This window comes from Dasypus novemcinctus, chromosome 24 (assembly GCF_030445035.2).
Source record: "Dasypus novemcinctus isolate mDasNov1 chromosome 24, mDasNov1.1.hap2, whole genome shotgun sequence".
NCBI classification, from domain to species: Eukaryota; Metazoa; Chordata; class Mammalia; order Cingulata; family Dasypodidae; genus Dasypus; species Dasypus novemcinctus.
In genome coordinates this window covers 61,592,788-61,611,871 of record NC_080696.1, presented here as the reverse complement: position 1 = coordinate 61,611,871, position 19,084 = coordinate 61,592,788, and the positions used below count along the sequence as shown (strand labels likewise).

The window sequence follows — 19,084 nt, the reverse complement described above, 5'->3', positions numbered from 1 at the left end:
TCAAGCTTCCAGGGGAACAGACATGGAAGGGAGGCTTCCCAGGCTCAGAGGCCCAGGAGGGATGGGTGGGAGGAGGGCCCCACCCTGACTTGGAGGCCACCCACCCTGGCCCCCTCGCAGGAGCCACCCCCTCCCCTCCTGCTGCTGCTGCTGCTGCTTCTGGGCTCTGTTGGGGTTCGCGTCCAGGGTGGCAAACTCGGTGTTCTCCTCCTGTCAGGATTGAGCAGCTCGGGGTCAGTGAGGTCCTCCATCCCTCCCCATTGTCCCTGGGGCCTTGGACCCCTGGACCAAGTGTGCAGGTGGAAATCTGCTGCCCCCACGTGCCGGAGGTGTCCTGGGGGCCTGGTGCAAGTGGCCTGGCCTCCCTGAGCCTGTTTGGACATCTGGGACGTGACCACAAAGACCTGACCCCTTCTCGGGAGTCCAGAGGCCTCGGGGGTGCATGCCAGCGGCACGGATGCTCTGGCCATCCCGCTCTCCCGCTCGGAGTCTGGGAACACTCGGCCACGTTCCTTTTCTCCCGTCAACCCCACCAGCTGGCCGTGAGGGCGACGCCCCTGGATGCTCGTGTTTCCATTCAGCTGGAGCCCAAGGAAGGATGCGTTCGGGGTGCCGAGGATGGGTGTCTCCCTCCAGCTGGAGGCCTCGTCTGCGCTGACGTCACCCCACAGCCCACCACTGCCAACAGGGGTCCGCTTCTCCCGGCCTCTGCGCGTGGATGTGCGAGGGGCCTCGTGTCGTCCCAGCCGTGGAGCTGCAGGATGGGCTGTCCCGGGAGGCCTAGTTGAGCAGATCCTGCCTGCCCCAGCCCACACGACTGAAAACCCAAAGGCTGCCCGAGGCCCGCACACAGGCACCCCCTCCCGGGGGTCCACTCGGCATGTTCTGCCTGCAGGGGCGCCCCATCCTCCAGCTGCACGGCTGGACATTGCGGTACTGGACATCGAAGTTGTGCTGAGTCTTCTAGGTGGAAACTTCTAGTTTCAGTCAGAAAGGACCCGCCGTGGTTTCCCGTCTCCCAAAGACTTCTCCTAGCTCTCGGACACAAGCCATTCGAAACGAGGTGCAGTTCTGAGACCCCCACGTGGATGGAGACTTCTCATCCTGCCGGTTCATCATCTCCTCCTGGAACATCCCAGCCACCCCGACTGCGTCCGAGCACTAACCCCGGCCTATGGCCTGGCAGCTGCCCCCCACCTGCCCATGAACCAGGCAGAGCCCTCTTCATCTTCCTCCAGAAGAGGCCAGAGAGGATGTTTGCAAAGAAACACCCAGGGAAACACTCACAAGCCCCCCTCCTGAGCCCTGGCCCCCCGCCTGCTCTTCACCTGGGAGATCAGCTCGCTGCCCTGGGAGGAGTTGCTCTCAGTTGAGAAAATCTCAGACAGTGTCTGAAAGAGGCAGAAGCTGTCCCTGGGGGGGGCAAGAAGGAAGGAGAAAGGTGGGAGTGGGTGGGAGCGTCCAGGGGACAGCCCACTTGGTCGTAACCGGGTCCTGGGACCCGGACTGCCTGGGTGGGTGGTGCTGAAACTGGGCAGCTCCGAGCACTGCAGGACAGCGTGGGCTTGGGAGCTGAGCTCCCAGACAGGCACCGCGGGGACCCCCACTCCTAGTTGATGAGCAGCTGGTGTTGACACGGGGAGCTGTCCCCTGGACAGAGCGGGCTGCTGCCCAGCACACCCTGGACATGCTCTCATTTGGCTCGACTCTGTGCCTGACCGCGGCCGGCACCAGTGGTGACGCCCAACAGCTGACCTCAGGTCCTGGCGAGACCTGGCGCCCCAGCCCACCCGGCCCCTGCCTGGGTCTCGCTGCCTCCAGGCTCCCTGCAGGGCCCCTGGTCCCCCCCGGCGTCCCCTGGAGAGAAGCCTGCCCACCTGGAAACTTCCCCCCATGTCTTCTTCTGATGGCCAATCATGTGCCTTTCAAGAGCGAAGAGGATGGCGTGGCCTGAGGAGAAGTTGCGGAGGGTTCGGCACTCCTGGGGAGGGAGAAAGAATGGGCCATGAGGGGTGGTCTGAGCGTGCCCTGCTCCCGTGCCAGCCCTCTCGGCTGACCTCCCCGTCTGGATGAGAGACCCCCACGGAGCCCCTGAGGGTGAGCTGGGGTCCCAGAGCGGGACCCCCAAGCTCCACCTGAGGAAGAGCCTGGGGGGACGTGAGGAGGGAGGAGGGCTGTGCTCCAGGCAGGGCAGGGCCCAGAGGCCAAGAACCCACCAGAGCGCAGGGGGCTCCAGGAGTCCAGAGAGGGCCCGGCACGCACCCTGGCCACCTCGATCCAGTGCTCCACCACCCTGGCCTTGTCTGCGGCCTTCATGCTGGGGTCCCCGAGGCAGGTGGCCATGACGCAGTCGGCCACGCGGTTGACCTGGCTGATGACGGTGCGCACGGTGGGCGCCACGTGCTCCTTGCCCTTCTGGTGGCGCTGGGACCAGATGGAGCCCAGGCAGTGGTGGGGCACCACCTTCTTGAACAGCTCCTGGGGAGGAGGGCAAGTCAGCCGGCCATGCCCGCCCCCAGCTCAGATCCCACAGGCCTCTGTCCGGGGTCATCATCACAGCAGTGCGTGTGGCAGGGACGGCTAGTGTCCTAGGTCTCCTCTCCAGAGGGACAAGTGTGGGCTTGGTCTCAAGAAACTCGCCCAGGGAACAAGGCTGGCAGGGGACCAGGGTTTGGACCCAGATCCCAGGATTCGGGATCAGGGTGGGGAAGGCTGGGGCGGCAGGTCCTGGGAGGAAGGTCCCCCCCCCGCTCCACCTTGCCGAGCCCAGCTGCTCACCGCATCCATGAGCGACAGCTGCTCTGCCACCAGCTTGGGAGGGAAGGCCAGGAACTCGGGCTTCTGCTCACGCAGACCGTCCCTGCAGGGCCCGGGCCAGGGGCAGGAAGGATGTGGGGAGGCAGCCCGCCCTGCTGCTGAGCTGAGCTCTGGCCGTGGCTCAGGTGCTGCCGACAGACTTTCCTCCCCCTCGAGAGCCGCTGCTCCTGAAGGAGCCTGAACCGGCTGGAGCTCCAGAGTGGGCACTGGAATGACCTGTGCAGGTGGCACTGGAGCTGGCGGTGGGACCGCCTCCCCCTCGCCAACTGGTGGTGTGGATGGGGCTGCCCCTGCAGATGGGGCCGGCTCTGCCTCCGTAGGGGGCACTGGCGCTCCCTCCACAGGAGGCAGTGGAGGTGGCCCCGAGGCCTCTTCCAGCTCGCAAGCCGGCGCTTCTGCTGCTGGAGGAGCAGGCTCTCCCTCGAGAGCGGGCAGTGCCGATCCGTGGAGCGGTGGCGAGGCAGGTGGAGGTAGACTTGCCCCCGGCTCTGCAGCTCCTGCTCCTGATGGTGCTGCAGCTGCCCGTGGCTCCTCAGCAGGTGCTCCTGCTGACCAGGTCTGATGGTCAAGCTCCAGGGAGGGTATGGGCTCCATCTCTGTGGGGGGCAGCTGTGGTGGTGCTGGAGCCACCTGCAGCTCAGGAGCTGGCGCCACGGCGCGGAATGCCTCAGGCTCTATTTGCAGGGCAGGTGCTGGCACCACCTCGCTAGCTGGCAGTCCGGGTGGTGATGGAGCTGACTCTGGCTCTGGACCTGTGTCGGCCGCGGGGGGTGGAACTGGCACTGGCAGTTGCACTGGAGGCATCGGTGGCTCTGGAGCTGACAAAGGAGCTGGACAAGAGGCAGTTTCCCCACCATGAATGGCTCCGAGTGTCATTCCCAAACAGAGAAGATCCCACTACCTCTAGGGGAAGATCCTGCCCAGGAAAGTGCTCCCCGCCGCAGGCTCCCAGGGGACATGTCTGGGGCTCCACCTTGCTTGCAGCCCGAGGGCAGCCTCTGCTGGCTCCTGCCTCTGCGGTGCAATCCTGCCCCCGGCCCACAAGCTCATGTGTCCCCACCCCGAGGCCCCCTCACCCTCCGGCTCTGCCTCCGTGGGCTCCGGGTGTCTCATCCGGGCAAGCAGAAGCGCCACACGGCACTGCGGGCCAGAGCCCGGCAGGTGCTCCTGGGCGTGGGCCGCCAGCAGCTGGAGGCAGGGAGAGTCCGGAGGCTGCAGGAAGTCCTCCCAGTACTGGTCCATCCAGGTGCCCAGCAGGGCGCAGAGGGTGCTGAGGGTAGGGATGCAGCACTGTCAGACACCGGCCTTGCCCTCCACGCTGCCCCCAGGGACCGTCCCACTCAACATAAAGTCCATGAGGACAGCAAGGGCTCTGACTGGCCTGGCCACAGCCCAGTGCCGACACACAGTAGGAGCTTCAGCACCAGGTGAGTGCGGATGGGGCAGGGCCCGTCCTCCCGCCCCAGGCCCTCGTGGCCCCCTGCAGGAGCATCTGCCCGAGGAGCTGCCTCATGTTCCGCCTGGTGTCGTGTGTGTCTCCCCTTCCCATGGACACTGCCCTCCTCCCACCCCGATGGGGACTCAGCTGTCCCCGCCACCCCTGCAGGAGGCGGACAGGACTGAGGCCCCCGGCAGATTGGCAGCAGGCCGCACACCACCTCCCGTTGGGGGTCTGCGTGAGGTGGTGTTTGCAGGCCTGGGGGCTGGGAGGAGGCGGAGCACGGGTGGGTTTCTCTCGGGAATGAGCCCCCGGGCCTTCTGTGCAGACAGTGCCCCAGGACCCCACCTCAGCTTCCTTACTCCTTGGCAAGGGGAGGGGGAAGCCCTCTGGACTCAGCCTTCCAGGGGATGGAGGACACGTGGCCCCAGACCCCGCCCAGTCCTACCCAGCCACCCACCACCTGACTCCCCACGATGGGGTCTGGGCACGAGAGCCCCTCGCCCTCACCCAAAGTGCACGTACGTTTTCACGTCAAGGCGTCCAGGAGGCTCACCCCTCCCACCGAGGTCACCTCCATACCTAGGGGAGACCGTGAGGCTGTCACAGCTGCTGGCTGAGTGTCCCCCCTGCTGAAGATGGCTCGGCCTATTGCCGGCGGCCCCCCCTCCAAAGGCCCCCAGAAGTCAGGATCTCTGGTCTGCTGTGTCCGCTGCATGAAGCCAGGTGCCGAAGGGAGTGCGTGCACCGAGTAGACACGTGCCGGCTACCAGGGGAAGGGGGAGCCCTCAGCGGGACCTCCTCAGACCTGGGGGAGACCTGGAGCCTCTGGCAGCCCACAGGGATCCCTGCTCTGACCATGAGGTTGGAGCCCCAAAAGGGCTCACAGACCTTCCTGAGAAATGAGAAAACTGGAAGCGAAGGGGGCGAGGCCGAGAGCCTCTTCCCTGAGCAGAGGGAAGTCCTGCCCAGGAGCAGCCCTGCGCCTCCAGCCGCCCTGTCCGGGAGCCAGGCTCGGGGCGGCCCTTCCCACAGACCCTCCCAGTCTGTCCTACACTCAGCCCTGGGGGCTGAACCTCAGGGCGCCCCCTTCCCAAGGAGGAAACTGAGGCCAGCGGGTGCAGTGGTGCCTGGGGGGCGCAGCAGCCCAAGGGGTGGGGGTGGGGGGCGGGTGCTCACCGGTGGAACAGCAGGTCCAGGACCTGCTCGGTGGAGGCGAACATGCGGTAGGTCCCCAGGAAGATGCGGACATAGCCGAGGTCGCCCTCCTGCAAGGCAGGCACCAGGTGCTCCGCCAGGGCCTCCCAGCGGCCTGCCTGGACCGTGCGCACGGGGCGGCTCTCCCCCCTCGCGAGGGCCCCCTCGTTCTTCCTCTGAGGTAGGACAGAGGGGGCAATGTGGTCAGACGCTGCGCCTGGACCCAGCCGGGCAGGGCCAGGGCCCACCTGCTGCCCCGAGCCCTGAGCGACGTCTGGCCGAGGGCCCGTGTGGGCCCTAGTGGAGAAAGGTCCTCGGCCTCCACACGGAACCACAGGGGAGCCAACACCTGAAAGGCGAGGTCCCTGGCCTGAAAGGGCGGGTGCCTGGAGGGTCCTTGGGGGAGAAAGGCCCCTGCAGGGCTGAGGGTCTGAGCAGACCCTGGGCAACTGCAGACCCTCCTGGTCAGGAGACCACCTTCTGGACTGCACCGTCCCGGGGCCAGAGCAACAAGGGGATGCCGTTGGCCACCCCGACCCCACCTCAGGGCAAGGAAGGGAAACACCAGGGCCAGGGCCAGGGGCTGCAGGGACGCTCCCCCCAAAGACAGCCGGTGGTCCCCCACCGCTGCCCCTCCGTGAGGTCAGCCGGCCCTCGCTGGAGAAAAGGAGGTCTGCGTGTCCTCTGCCCGGCAGGCCCTTTCCTGCAGCCTCTGCCAGGGCCGGGAGGACCAATGCCTGGGGGCCTGCGGGCGGTGTCCAGGGCAGCAGAGCCAGCAGGGCCCCGGGACAGGACCTTCAGCTCCAGCAGCCCCGAAGGCGGAAAGTCTGCTCTGAGCCGCCGCCCTCCTGGAATCCTGGGCAGCCGAGGCAGCCCCAGCTCCTACCCGGGAAGGTCAAGGGGGCGGTTCTGGGAGACGGCGAGAACCCTCCTCAGCAGGAGAGCTGGACGGCTCAGAGCAGATGGGCAAGGACAGTCACGGAGATGCCGCTGGGGACGTGGGGCCGAGGAGGGGACTTGCAAACACAGTAGCACGATGCGCACGTGTCTGCGGCATGCCCACCCCAGCTGGCCCTGACGGGAATCCTGTGCTAAAGACCCTCTCTCGCCCCTCTCCATGTGAGCAGTGACCTTCCCCCGTCTGTGCAGTGGCAGTGTGCTGGGGGACTGGGGGGGGTCCCAGGTTCCTCGGGAAGCAGGATATGGGGCCACTCAGGTGGGAAAGCCCTGAGGAGCGCGCAGGGGGGTCAGGGTGGAACACGGCCCCGGGGTACTCCCCGGCTGCCTCAGGCCCCCCCTCAGCACCTGCTCTCACCTGGAACCAGTGCCGGCCTTGGCCGGGGCCCGGATGGACCATCACCTTCCTCAGAGAGACGGTGTAGACCAGCCCCTCCTCCAGCTCCTCGCCGACCACCTGCGTGGAGCTCTGTGAACACAGTGCCCGGCGGCCGGGCCGAGGGGCGTCAGCGAGGGGCCTGTCCTCCCACGCAGGGTTAGCTGGCCATCCATCGGGCCGGGACCCAGGGCAGACCCAGGTGGGCTCTGCCTTCCCCTGAGCCCGGTGGAGAGTACAGGGGAGCTCGAGGCTCAGGATAGACATGGTTCACATGGATGTCCCCAAGCTGCCTCTTCCCACCCCCGCCCGTGACCTGGCAGGGGACAGGGAAGGCCCTCTGGGTCCCCAACCCTGACAGCCGCTCCTGCCCGCAGTGGTCCCCCTGTCCACGTCTCCACAGCCTGGGAAGAGGATGGACGTGGGGCTGCCCAGGAGGAGCACAGCGGTGGCCTGTGCTCAACTGGCTCCCCTGGACCACCCCATGTCACCTCTGGGTGGCTCCTGGGTGCCGATGGCCAGCAGCTCCGTGACTGAGGCCTGAGCCAATGTCGGAAGCACTGGCAAGGGGATTCATTCCCGCTTTGTTGGAGGCTGGAGCCTCGGGGCCGCGCAACGCAGCAGGAGAACATGTTACTCTCTCGAGCGTCTCCTGCCAAGTGAGCTGGGAAGGGGCTGCCTATGGAATCTGGGTGCCTGGTTACCAGGGTTCCAAGTTCTGTCACCGAGGAAGTGAGGTCACGTCCTGAGGTCATTTCCCCTGGGCCCTTCAACTGTCAGAAGCCCGCCAAAGTCCCTCTGCACAGCTGTCTGTCCATCCCCTCTCCTGGATCGCCTTGTTCCCTGGACTCTGTTCTGCCAACACGTCCCCCCCACAGCTCCCTGGGAAGGCTGCAGGTGGCTCGGGCCCCCATTCAGGGGAGACCCAGCTGGGTTCAGAGCCCACTGCTCCATTCTTTCCATTTTGGGGAGCCCAGGCGAGTCACTGGGCCCACCCCCAGGCTCCTCACCACACAGCGGGATCCGTTCTAGCATCGGCTTCCCGGGACAGCGTCACGTCTGTGAGCCCCGGAGTCTGGTTTCACACGGAGCGAATGCACATGCTCAGACATGGGAGAAGCAGGAAGGGGATGGACGGAACCCCGAGTCCACTTCACACAGGGTTGGGGGAAGGCCGTGTGGCCTGAAGAGACCCACTTGCGCTCCTGGGTTGCTGTCTCCGTCTGGCCCATGATGAGGTGGAAAGGAGACCAAAGTCAGACATGGTGGCTGTGCCACCAATCCTGCCAGAGGCTTCCCATTGCCTTGATTATTTCTAACTCTATCTTGTCCACTTAAGAATTGCAGATAGAAGCAATCATTAAAAAAGAAAAAGCAAGCACAATTGAATAAAACCGTACAACTCTCAATTAAATGGACTGGCTACACGTAAAATTGTTGTTTATCGTACAGTATGTTACACAGTCTATTTGGTTCATCATAACACAATCCTGTGGCATTGGCCCTTTTGTGTTTGGCTGGCTTCACTTAAAAGAATCTCCTCCAGGGTCATTCACATCTTCTTGACGATTCATGTCTTCTTACTGCTGCCTAACTTTTCCTCGGGTGAATTCACCAGCTTGTTTGTCCACTCATCCATCAATGGACACCTGGCTTGTTTCCAACTTCTGGCAATCGTGAAGAATGCCTCTGCGAAAATTGATGTGCAGATGTCTGTTCGTGTCACTGCTCTCAGTTCTTCTGGCTATAGACCCAGTGGTGGTACTGCAGGGTCACAGGGCGAGTCTATTTTCAACTTCTTGAGGGACTGCCAAACAGTCCTCCACAGCGGCTGGACCATCCTGCATTGCCACCAGCCAACCAGGAGGAAGTGTTCCTATCTCTCCACAGCCTCTCCAGCACTTGGAGTTCTCTGTCTTTGGGAATAGTGGCCATTCTGATAGGTGGGAAATGGTAAGTCCTTGTGGGTTTTGATTTGCATTGCCCTAATCAGAAGAGATCTTGAGCATTTTTTCCATGTGTTTTTTTGCCATTTGTATTTCTTCTTTGGACAAACGTCTACTCAAGTCTGTTGCTCAATTTTAAATTGGATTGTTTCTCCTTTTATTGTTGAGATGTAAACGTCTCATTATAGATCCTGGATATTAGACTGTTACACATGTGATTTCCAAATATCTTCCTCTATTGAATCATCTGCCTTTTCACCCTTTTGCCAAAGTCCTGTGAGGTGCACATGTGTTTAATTTTGCGGAGGTCCCTTTTATATATTTTTTTTTCTCTTGTGGCCTGTGCTTTGGGCGTCAGGTCACAGAAACCACCACCTACTACAAGGTCTTGAAGATGCTTCCCTATGTTTTCTTCTAGGTCTTTCGTATCTGCTTTTCTATCTAGGTCTTTGATCCACTTTCAGTTGGTTCTTGTGTAGGGAGTGAGATTGGGTCCTCTTTCATTCTTTTGGTCATAGCTATCCAGTTCTCCCAGCACCATTCGTCGAATAACCTGTTATGTTCCGTTTACACGGCCTTGGTATGTTGTCAAAAGTCAGTTGATAGTAGAGGTGAGGGTGTTTTTCTTTATTCTCAATTCTATTCCACCGATAGAGGTGTCTGTCTTGATGCTGCTACCTCCCTGTTTTGACCACTGTAGCTTTGTAGTACCTTTGAAGGGCAGGCAGTGAAATTGCTCCCATGTCGCTCTTCTTGTTCAGAATGCTTTTGGCTATTTGGATGCACTTTCCCTTTCAAATGAATTTGGTAATGGCCTTTTCTGATTCTGTAAAATGGCTGTTGGAATTTTGGTTGGTACTGCACTGAATCTATAAATCGGTTTGGGAAAGATTGACATCTTCATGATATTTATTCTTCCAGTCCATGAGCACATCATGGCTGCGGGTTTTCCACCTATGCCCATTATCATGTTCAGGAATTTTCTTTCTATTCCTGTTGTTTGAAGTTTGTATCTGAAAAAGGACACTGGATTTTGTCAAATGCCTTTTCAGGATCGATTGAGAGGATGATGTGTTTTTCCTTTTGGATTGATTTCCTTATGTTGAACCAGACTTGCGTGAGAGGAATAAATCCTACTTGGCCATGATGTATAAGTCTTTTGATACGCTCTTGGATTCTATTGGCAAGTATTTTGTCGAGAGTTTTTGTGTTGATGTTCCTTAGAGAGATTGGTCTCTAATTTTCTTTCCTTGTGGTATCTTTACCTGGCTTTGGTATTAGGCTGACATTGGCTTCATCAACTGTCTTGGGTCATTTTCCCTCCTCTTCAATTTTTGGGAAGAGTCTAAACAGGATTGGTGTTCATTCTTTTCTAAATGCTTGGTACAACTCACATGTGAAGCCATCTGGCCCCGGACTCTTCTTGGCCGGGAGATTTGGGATGATGGATCCAATCTCTTTCATTGTGATGGTCTGTTAAGATATTCTATTTCTCATAGCGTCCGTGTAGGTGGTCTGTGCATGTCTAGGAATTTGTCCGTTTCATCCAGGTTGTCTACTTTGTTGGCATGCAGCTTCTCATAATATCCTCTTGCGATCCTTTTCATTTCTGTGGGGTCAATCACAATGTTCCCTCTTTCATTAATTTCTGATTCCAATGATTTGCGTCTTCTCTCATTTGTTTTTGGTTAGTCTGGCTAGGGGTTTGTCCCAAAGAACCAGCTTTAGGTTTTGTTGATTTGCTCTATTGTTTGTGGTGGTTGTTCTCCATTTCATTTATTTCTACTCTCATCTTTCTTTCTTTCTTTCCTCCTGCTTGTTTCAGGATTGGCTTGCTCTTCTCCTTCTAGTTTCTCTAGGCGTTCAGTTCAATCTTGGCATTTACCTCTTTCTTGGTTTTTCATTTCGGCATTGAAGGCTCTAATGTTCCTTCTCAAGATTGCTTTTTCTGTATCCCCTACGTTTTGATAAGTTGTGTTCTCATATTTCTTTGTCTCAAAAAATAGACTGACTTCACTGGCAATTTCTTCTTGGACCCACTGACTCTGTAAGGATGTGTTCTTCGGCCTCCACACGTTGGTGAATTGACTTTGGTCCTGTTTGTGACTGATGTCCAGCTTCATTCTGTTTGGATCTCAGAAGGTGCTTTGATTCATTTCAGTCTTTCTCTATTGATCGAGAGCTGCATTGTGCCCTAACATGTGGTCTCTCCTGGAAAAAGATCCATGGGCACTTGAGAAGAATGCAGAACCCACTGCGTTGGGATGCAGCCTTCTGTAGATGTCTGTTAGGTCTCAATCATAGATCACGCTGTTTAACTTCTCCCGTTCCTTGTTGCTCTTCAGTCTAATTGTTCTATCTCATGATTTGAGTGGGGCATTGAAGTCTCCAACGATCCTCGTAGAGATGCCTATTTCTGCCTAGAGTTTTGCCAGAGTTTGTCCCATGTATTTTGGGCTACACTGGTTAGCTCCATAGATACTTATGACGGATTGCTTCCTGGTGGACAGTCCCTTTTATTCATCCATTCTCTATCTCTCATAACTTTTTGCATTAAAGTCTGTTTTGCCTGAGAGCAGTCTAGCTCCCCCTGCCCTTTTTGGTGATTGTTTGCATGGAGTATCTTTTTCCAATCTTTCTCTTGCAGCCATTTTGCAGCCCTGGGTCTACAAAGCAGCAGATGGATGACTCATGTTTTTTTTATCCATTCCGTCAGCCTGTACCTTTTGATTGGGGAGTTTAGTCCACTCACCTTCAGTGATATTGCTTTAAATGCATGATTTACTTCCACCGTTTTACTCTTGGGTTTTCTTAGGTTGTATGTTCTTTTTGCCTGTCTTCTTACTCTTTGGGTTAGCCATTCTGCTAGTCTTTCTTCTCTGCTCTTCTCCAGGCCTCTCTCTCTCCTGTCTTTTGATCCCAGGTTCTAAGGCTTCCTTTACTATTTCCTGCAAAGGTTGAGTCTCTTCTTGGCAAGGTCTCTTAGTTTCTGTTTCTTTGGGAGTGGTTTATACTCGCCCTCGTATGGGAAGGACAATTTTGCGGGATAAAGAATTCTAGGCTGGCGGTTTTTCTCCTTCCTTATCCTAATCGTATCATGCCTCTGTCTTCTCGCCTTCATGGTTTCTGAAGAGAAATCCGCATGGAGTCTTACTCGTAGGTGATAGTTTGCTTCTCCCTTGCCGCTCTGAGAATTTTCTCTTTGTCTTTGACATTTGACCTTCTGAGGAGTATGTGTCCTGGAGGAGGTCTCTTTGGATTTGTTCTGATTGGGATATGGCACCCTTCTTGGCCTCCTGACTTCATTTCTTCCACGAGAGTGGGGAAATTTTTCCACTCGTCTTTCCTCAAAGACTCTTTCTGCCCCTTTTCCCTTCTCTTCTCCTTCTGGAATGACCATGACGTGTACGTGGCTGTGTCCCGTGTTGTCATTCAACTCTCTGAGCCCCTGCTAAGTCCTTTCCCATTCTTTTCACTCTTTGTTCTTTGCTCCCTTCCATTTCACTTGTTCTGTCTTCTGTGTCACGTATTCTTTCGTCTGTTGTTTCGAGTCTGCTGTTGCATGCCTCCGATGGGCTATGGATCACACCTCTTTTGTCTTTCATTCCCATGAGCTCTGTCACTTCGCTGGTCAAGATTTCAGACATGTCTTCACACTCTCTTGATGTCTTCTAGTTGTCATTTATCTCCTTAGCCACATTGTCCCTCAGCTCATTATTGTGATTTTGGAAATTTTTGCGCATCTCGCCGATGAGGCCTGTCAAATCCTGCGTCTCTTCTGGGGCTTTGGTCTGTTCCTTTTCTTGGGCCGTGCCTTCCGTTTTCTTAGTAGGGCCCATAATTGGTTGCTGATGTCAGGGCATCTGATGAGGATGCGATGTACTCAGATTCTCCCTTTTTTTCTTTGGTAGGGATGGAGTGGCGGGAGGCTCTGTGTTACCACTGCTCTTTGATTCTTGCCTCGACCTGGACGTGGATTGTTAGGATGGGCCCTGCTCCTTGCTCAAAACTGGGATCTGGACTCAGGAATTGGTGGCAGACCTGCTTCTTAGGGCCGTGGGGAGGGAATCTCTGAAGGCCGGAAATACCTCTCTCACTGATTTTTCATGTTCTCACGTGCCAGCGGACAGCGTACCTGGAGCGGTCATGGAGGCGGGCACAGCCTTGGGAGTCTGAGCAGGGGAGAAGGCAGGCCAGCTTTGTGCTCCTGCCCCTCTGCCTCCTCCTGTACTCCCTGAGAAGACCCAGGGCACCTGAACCCACCCCGTCTCTAGCAGAGCCCAGGGGGGGATATGAGGGGTCAGGGGAGCCCAGGGCGGATGCAGGGTGGACCCCCCGCGCTGAGGGTCGGGGCGCTCGCTGCTGCTAAGGAGCCCTCCTGGGCTGCCTGATTCTGCCCCCATGGACGGTGAGCAGGCAGCTCCGGCACTCAAGTCCTGCAGACTCGAGAGAGCAAGCCCGACCTTCAAGGCGGGCTCATGGTCCCTTCTCTCTCCCGCCCCTCTTCCTGAGGGTGGCCTTGCCCCTAGTGTGCTCACTGGGCCAGGGGACCTCCTGAGTCGAAGCTCTTTCGAGGCTTCACACCAACTCTTCAACCCCAACACACCCGCCTGAGCTGGCCATCACTGGCTTCCTTTGGCCTTCTAGAAAACGCAGGGTCTGTGATCCCGACACAGGGCCATGACTGGCTCCAGCTGTGTGTTTTCCACCCTGGACACTCTGACTCCAAAGGCTGTGCTTTGCAGAAGAGCCCAAGCAGGTGGTGGTTTACAGGGAATTGCCGTGCAGGCAGGGGGCTCTGGGGTGGACAAGGCCTCGCCTGCTTAAGCCTGAAAATGGCTCCCGTGGAGCAGGAATGCACGGCGGGGGGCACCCCGGGAGGGCTCCTGGCCATGTCACACAGAACGGCAGAGCTGGGGGCTGCTGAAGGGGCACACGCTCTCCTCACACCCAGGCCTGGGTCCCCGAGCACCTCCACGGTAAGGAGGCCGGCCTCGGCGTCCTGCTCTGAACACGGTGGGGGTGGGGTCACCTTGCTGTTGACCGTGCTGCCTGCACGTCCAGTGTAAGAGTCAAGCAGCTGGTCGGGAAGGTCAGTGCCCAGATGCCTTCTGGCCTTGAGGTCCTGTCCTCCTCCTCGGGGCTCCAAGGCCTGTGGTCACCAGCCTGATGGTCTCCAGCTCAGAGGTCATGCTGGAAAGCTTCCAAATCTCTTCTCTTCCCACTGCCTCCCAGTCATGCAGCCGCTCCACAAAACTTTATGGGGTGCCTTCCGGGGGTTTGGCACCGGGGACAGGGAGTCGGGCACTGTCTGGGCCCTGCTAGAGGTGACTGCTGGGGAGGGGTTGATTTGGCCATAAGAACATGGTCACTGCTGACACAAAGGCGAGGAGAAGGTGCTGTGGGCACATGGAAAGTCACCCACTCCAGAGGGGACATGTCAAGGCAGGCTCCCTGGGGCCGTGGACAGCACGGGGAGTCCCTGGAATGGTGCAGGTGGTGTGGGGGGGGGGGGTTGGCAGGCATGGTGGGAGGAGCAGGCTGACGGGTGGGAAGGGTGAGCACGGCTGTGCTGGGCCAGGCCCCCACAGGCCCAGTGTTTTCCTTGGCCCAAGGGCGGCTGTTGCAAAGTACCAGCAATGGGTTGGCTTGGGTTAGGGGATTTCTTTGGGGTCAAAGCTGCAAGTACATGAAAAGTCCAACTCGAGGCATGGTGACAGGTGTTTTCCCACCAAAGCCAGCCGCCACGAGGTAAAGCGAGATGGCTGTGGGTCTCTGCCGAGGCCTCTGCTCTTCTGCAGCTCTCAGCAAAGCTGGCGCGGGCTGCTCTCTTCTGGGCCTCCTCCCTCAGGCTCGGCACGGCAGGGTCACACATGGCGGCGTGCTTTCCCTGCCTCTGTCTGTTTCTCTCTCTGTGCTTCTGCTTGTGTCAGTGCCGGCGAGGGCGGTCGGCGGAGACTCGACCCGAGTCAGGCCTCACTGACATAGTCCAATCGAGACCCTCGAGTGCTCTTATTAAGTCATCTAATCAAAGGCCTCTCTACTGACCGTCATGCTTTCAACTTCTCTACTCAAGTTCAAAGTGGATCACACCCACAGCCAGAGATGCCTGGAAAAACATCATCTTTTTCTTCTTCGGTATTCATCCAATAATTTCAAACGGCCACACTGTGGGCAATGTGGGAGTGGAACGTCAGGGACGGAGACCTTGACCATGAAGGGTTGGACCCGAACGTGAAGATGCAGGAGCCCATGGCAAGCGGGGCTGCAGGCATCTAGGCATGTGGTTCCCGAAGGTGGTGCCTCCCAAATGGGAAAGCTCCAGTGCCCTCGAAGCGCTGACCTCTTCTGACACCTGTCTCTAGAGAAACTTCAGACCTGATGTCCTGGGGGCAGGGCTGAGGTGTCCCAGCTGGAATTGGGCCCCCAGCATGCTGGTTTGCTTCAATGACAGAACTTTACTGGCTCAGGGGTTTAGAGGCTGGGAGTCCAAAATCAAGGTATTGGCACTCTCTCTCTCTCTCTCTCTCTCTCTCTCTCAGGTTCTGTGACATTCAGCTTCTTCTCCTCCATGAGGTTTTCTCTTCACAAAGCCTTCAGGAACAGGATCAAGTTCCAACCTCATCCAGCTGAGCTACACCTTAACTGAAAATAACGCATCCGCAAGGCCCTTTGAAAGGATCCACGGCTACAGGAGTGGATGACGACTGAGCATGTTTTTTTCTGGGGTACATAATTTAACCTACCACAAATACAAGTCAGCATTCATTAAGAATATCATTGCAAAAATTCTAAACAGAATTTTAGAAAATTGAATTTAACAACTTAGTAAAGGTAGGGTTTATCCTAGTGATACGGAGCTTAACGTTCAAAAAACCAATCAATGTCATCCCCTAAAATTAGTCTTAAAAAGGAAAACCATACGATCATGTCAATAGATGCAAATAAATTCTTTGGGAAAAATTTATCCTTTCTGATTTCTTTTTAAAAAGCACCTTCTATCAAACTAGGAAACAAAGGGAACTTCCTCAACCTGCTCCATGGTGTCTGTGGAAAACCTCTCCCAAAGGCCAGGCTGTGTGTCCTCACTGCTTTGGTTCAACTTTTTACCAAAAGGTCTAGCCAGTGCAATAAGGTAAACAAACAAACAAACAAAATAAAGATAGGAAAGGAATAATTAAATCTTTTTTTTTCTTAGATGGCATAATTGTGTACCTAGGAAATTCCAAGGAATCTACTCCTTGGTAGAATAAGTGCATTTGGCAAGTTTAAAAGTTACAAGGTCAATATGCAAAAATTAATTGTATTTCTATGTACAGGCAGTGAACAATCACAATAGCATCCAAAATATAACATAATGGTAAACTGAACAAAAGATGGGCAAGGACTTAAACTTAAAAATTCAAAGCAGTAAAGTAGAAATTAAAGAAGGCCCAAAGAAATAGAAATAAATAGACATTGACAGATTGGAAGACCAGATCATGTTAAGCTCTCAATTCCCCCCAGATTGATTTATAGATTCAATAAAGTTCACATCAAAATCCCGGCAGGCTTTATGTAGAACTTTGCAAGCTAATTTAAAAGTTTATATGGTAATGCAAGGGTCTAGAATAGCCAAAACAACTTTAAAGGCAAAGAAGAACTAAGTTGGGTGATTCATACTAACTGGGTTTTGAGATTTACTATAAAGCTAGACTATTGAAGAAGGTTGCTAGTGGCATGAGGTCGGATAGCTCAGTGGGACAGAATGGATCGAAGAAATAGACCAATGTTTATATGACCAATCGATTTTCTACAAAGGTGTCGAGATAAGTCAATGGGACCCTGGCATGACCTTGAGACAGGTTTCCTTAGATTTTGTGCCCTGGATGCCTCACTTACCTCACCCTAGCCCCATCCTGCTATCGAACGCTCATGTGCAAATTATGGTTAAAGAAAATTCTTACTCCTCTCAGTATGCATCAGGGTGCTGCCTCCCCAAACTGGCAGAAAGCTCCAGGAGGGCTGGGGTCCCCTCTCCTCTTGTTCCACAGTCAGGGCTTCACGGGCACCAAGGCAGACTGATTTTACGTTCCACAGACTCACACGCGTGTCCAGTCTCCTGTCCCTGCCGGAGTGGCCTAACCTGAGAAGCGGGACCAGTTTAATGACCCCCCCCTCTTCTCGGGCTGCCCAAGAGCCTAGTTTTGAATCCCTGGACATGTGTCCAGCGACCCGGCTGGGCACGATGCCAAGGCTTCCTCAACCAGGTGAGGAAACGCTGCCCGCGCCCGTGCCAAGGGGCAGCTCTGCCCGGCCTGGGTGGACGGCCCATCGCTCTGCACATCCTGCCTTGGCGCTGCACCCCTCTGTCTCCCGCTGCGGCTCCCCGCCCCTCGGTGGGGCTGATCTGAGGAGTGTCTCGGGGGGACCCCAGGAGGATGGCACGCCAGCAGCCCTCAGGATTAACGCGCATGTCGGGGTCCCCACTCCCTGCCTCATTCTCTGGCCTCCTCCACCAGGCTTCCGGGGTCTCTACCAGGCAGCGGGTACCCCAGGCTGTGTTAGGTTTGCTTTGGGGGGGTGAGCCCAAACAAAGACAGTTTGAGGGGCACTTGCGGGAAACCCACCCAATTCCAGCAGGCCGGAGCCAGGGTGCGTGGCTTTGCTCATTCTTGGGGGACGCTACTGTAAACTTATTTATGAGCAGCTGAAACTATTTCAGGATTTGACCAGCTGTAAAGCACGTGGACTGAGTAGCAAAGTGCAGACGAAACCTAAGTCCCCATGAGGAGGGGGCAGCGGGTCCTCTGCTCTACTGGTTCATTTTATTTTTGTGACGTTGCAGGGATCCTTGTGGCTGAACCCAGGTGCAGACATCTGATAAATCCATGCTTGGGTGTCAGGATTCACCCATTTTTCAAAAATGTATTTTTAAGCTGGAAAAAAAAAAAAGCCTCTCCTACAGCCTTGCCCCTCAACAGTGCTGCCCCCAGGCCAGCAGCACCAGCCACAGCAGGGAACAGGTTAGAGACGCGCGCGGCGCCACCCCAGACCTGCTGAGTCACGCTGTGCGCTTGAACTAGAAGCCCAGGTGCCCGGTGCACTCGCCACAGGTCCGCAGGTGCACGCCGAAGGGCGGGGAGGTGGCTGAGACGCGGTGGTGATTCGGGCACAGGCTTTGGAACCAGGCTGGCTGGATTTGAATCCCGGCTCCATTTCCTCCCGACGCTGTCACTTGGGACCCTCCCCTCGGCTCCCTGGGCCTCAGTTTCCCTGTTGGTGAAATGGGAATCACAGAAGTCCCGGCCTCATCGGGCTGCCATGAGGCTTCAACGAGGTCATCCACGGAAATTGTTCAACCCGCCACCTGGCACCACGAAGAGCAGCTCCCCAAAGGTGAGCGCTTCGCGTCGTCTCCGCTCGGGCCTGAGACTGAGCGCGCTGGGCTCTTCACCTGTTTTTGTCATGGTCCGCTACGGCTGGGCCGTCCGGAGGTTCTAGAACGTCCCCGGTGATACTCGGGCCCCCCCACGGCTGAGCATGGCTCCTCAGGCTGGCCCACCTCCCACGAGGACAGCAGTGAACACCCACGGGGTCTTCACCCTGCAAGATTACTGTTTAAAGCACCCCCATACATCCGCCACACCTTTTTTTTTTTTTTTAAACGAAATGTTTTATTTTGGTAAGTATTTTTTTTAAAGATTTATTTATTTATTTATTTTTCTCCCCTCTCCCCCCCCCCACCCCAGTTGTCTGTTCTCTGTGTCTATTTGCTGCATCTTCTTTGTCCGCTTCTGTTGTTGTCAGCGGCACGGGAATCTGTGTCTCTTTTTGTTGCGTCATCTTGTTGTGTCAGCTCTCCGTGTGTGTGGCACCATTCCTGGGCAGGCTGCACTTTCTTTCACGCTGGGCAGCTCTCCTTACGGGGCACCCTCCTTGTGCGTGGGGCTCCCCTACGTGGGGGATACCCCTGCGTGGCCGGGCACTCCTTGCGCGCATCAGCACTGCGCATGGGCCAGCTCCACACGGGTCAAGGAGGCCCGGGGTTTGAACCGTGGACCTCCTGTGTGGTAGATGGACGCCCTAACCACTGGGCCAAGTCCGCCATCTCGATACATCTCTTGTATGAACTGAATCCGTGCCTTAGTTTGGGAGATACAAGCACAATCGTGTTAATCTCCAATCTACTGCCAAGTCTAAGCGGCTGTGGCTGTCTGGGACTGTCAGCACACAGCTCCCGCCACGTGGACTGCCACCTCCCACTCTGCTCCAGTTCTGTAGCTTTTGTTCTGAAAAAAATTTTTTTAAATTGTCCTGTTATTTTTCCTTGTGCTTACATTTTTAACTATCCTTTAAGGAAGTGCAAGGAGC

The 19,084-nt window shown here is 56.4% G+C and overlaps 1 protein-coding gene across 1 annotated transcript; it reads right to left on the bottom strand.

Moving 5' to 3' along the window:
* On the bottom strand, positions 1-18,180 carry LOC101437183 (ral guanine nucleotide dissociation stimulator-like). The gene is made up of 12 exons (XM_058287382.1): positions 18,081-18,180; positions 13,680-13,783; positions 6,768-6,878; positions 5,435-5,628; positions 4,781-4,837; positions 3,894-4,087; positions 2,779-3,647; positions 2,263-2,478; positions 1,878-1,981; positions 1,329-1,413; positions 105-210; positions 1-5 (listed from the first exon to the last, which is right to left on the bottom strand). Exons 1-12 carry the CDS (start codon positions 18,178-18,180, stop codon positions 1-3), a joined length of 2,145 nt encoding a protein of 714 aa, XP_058143365.1.
* Between the last annotated feature and the right edge of the window lie 904 nt (positions 18,181-19,084).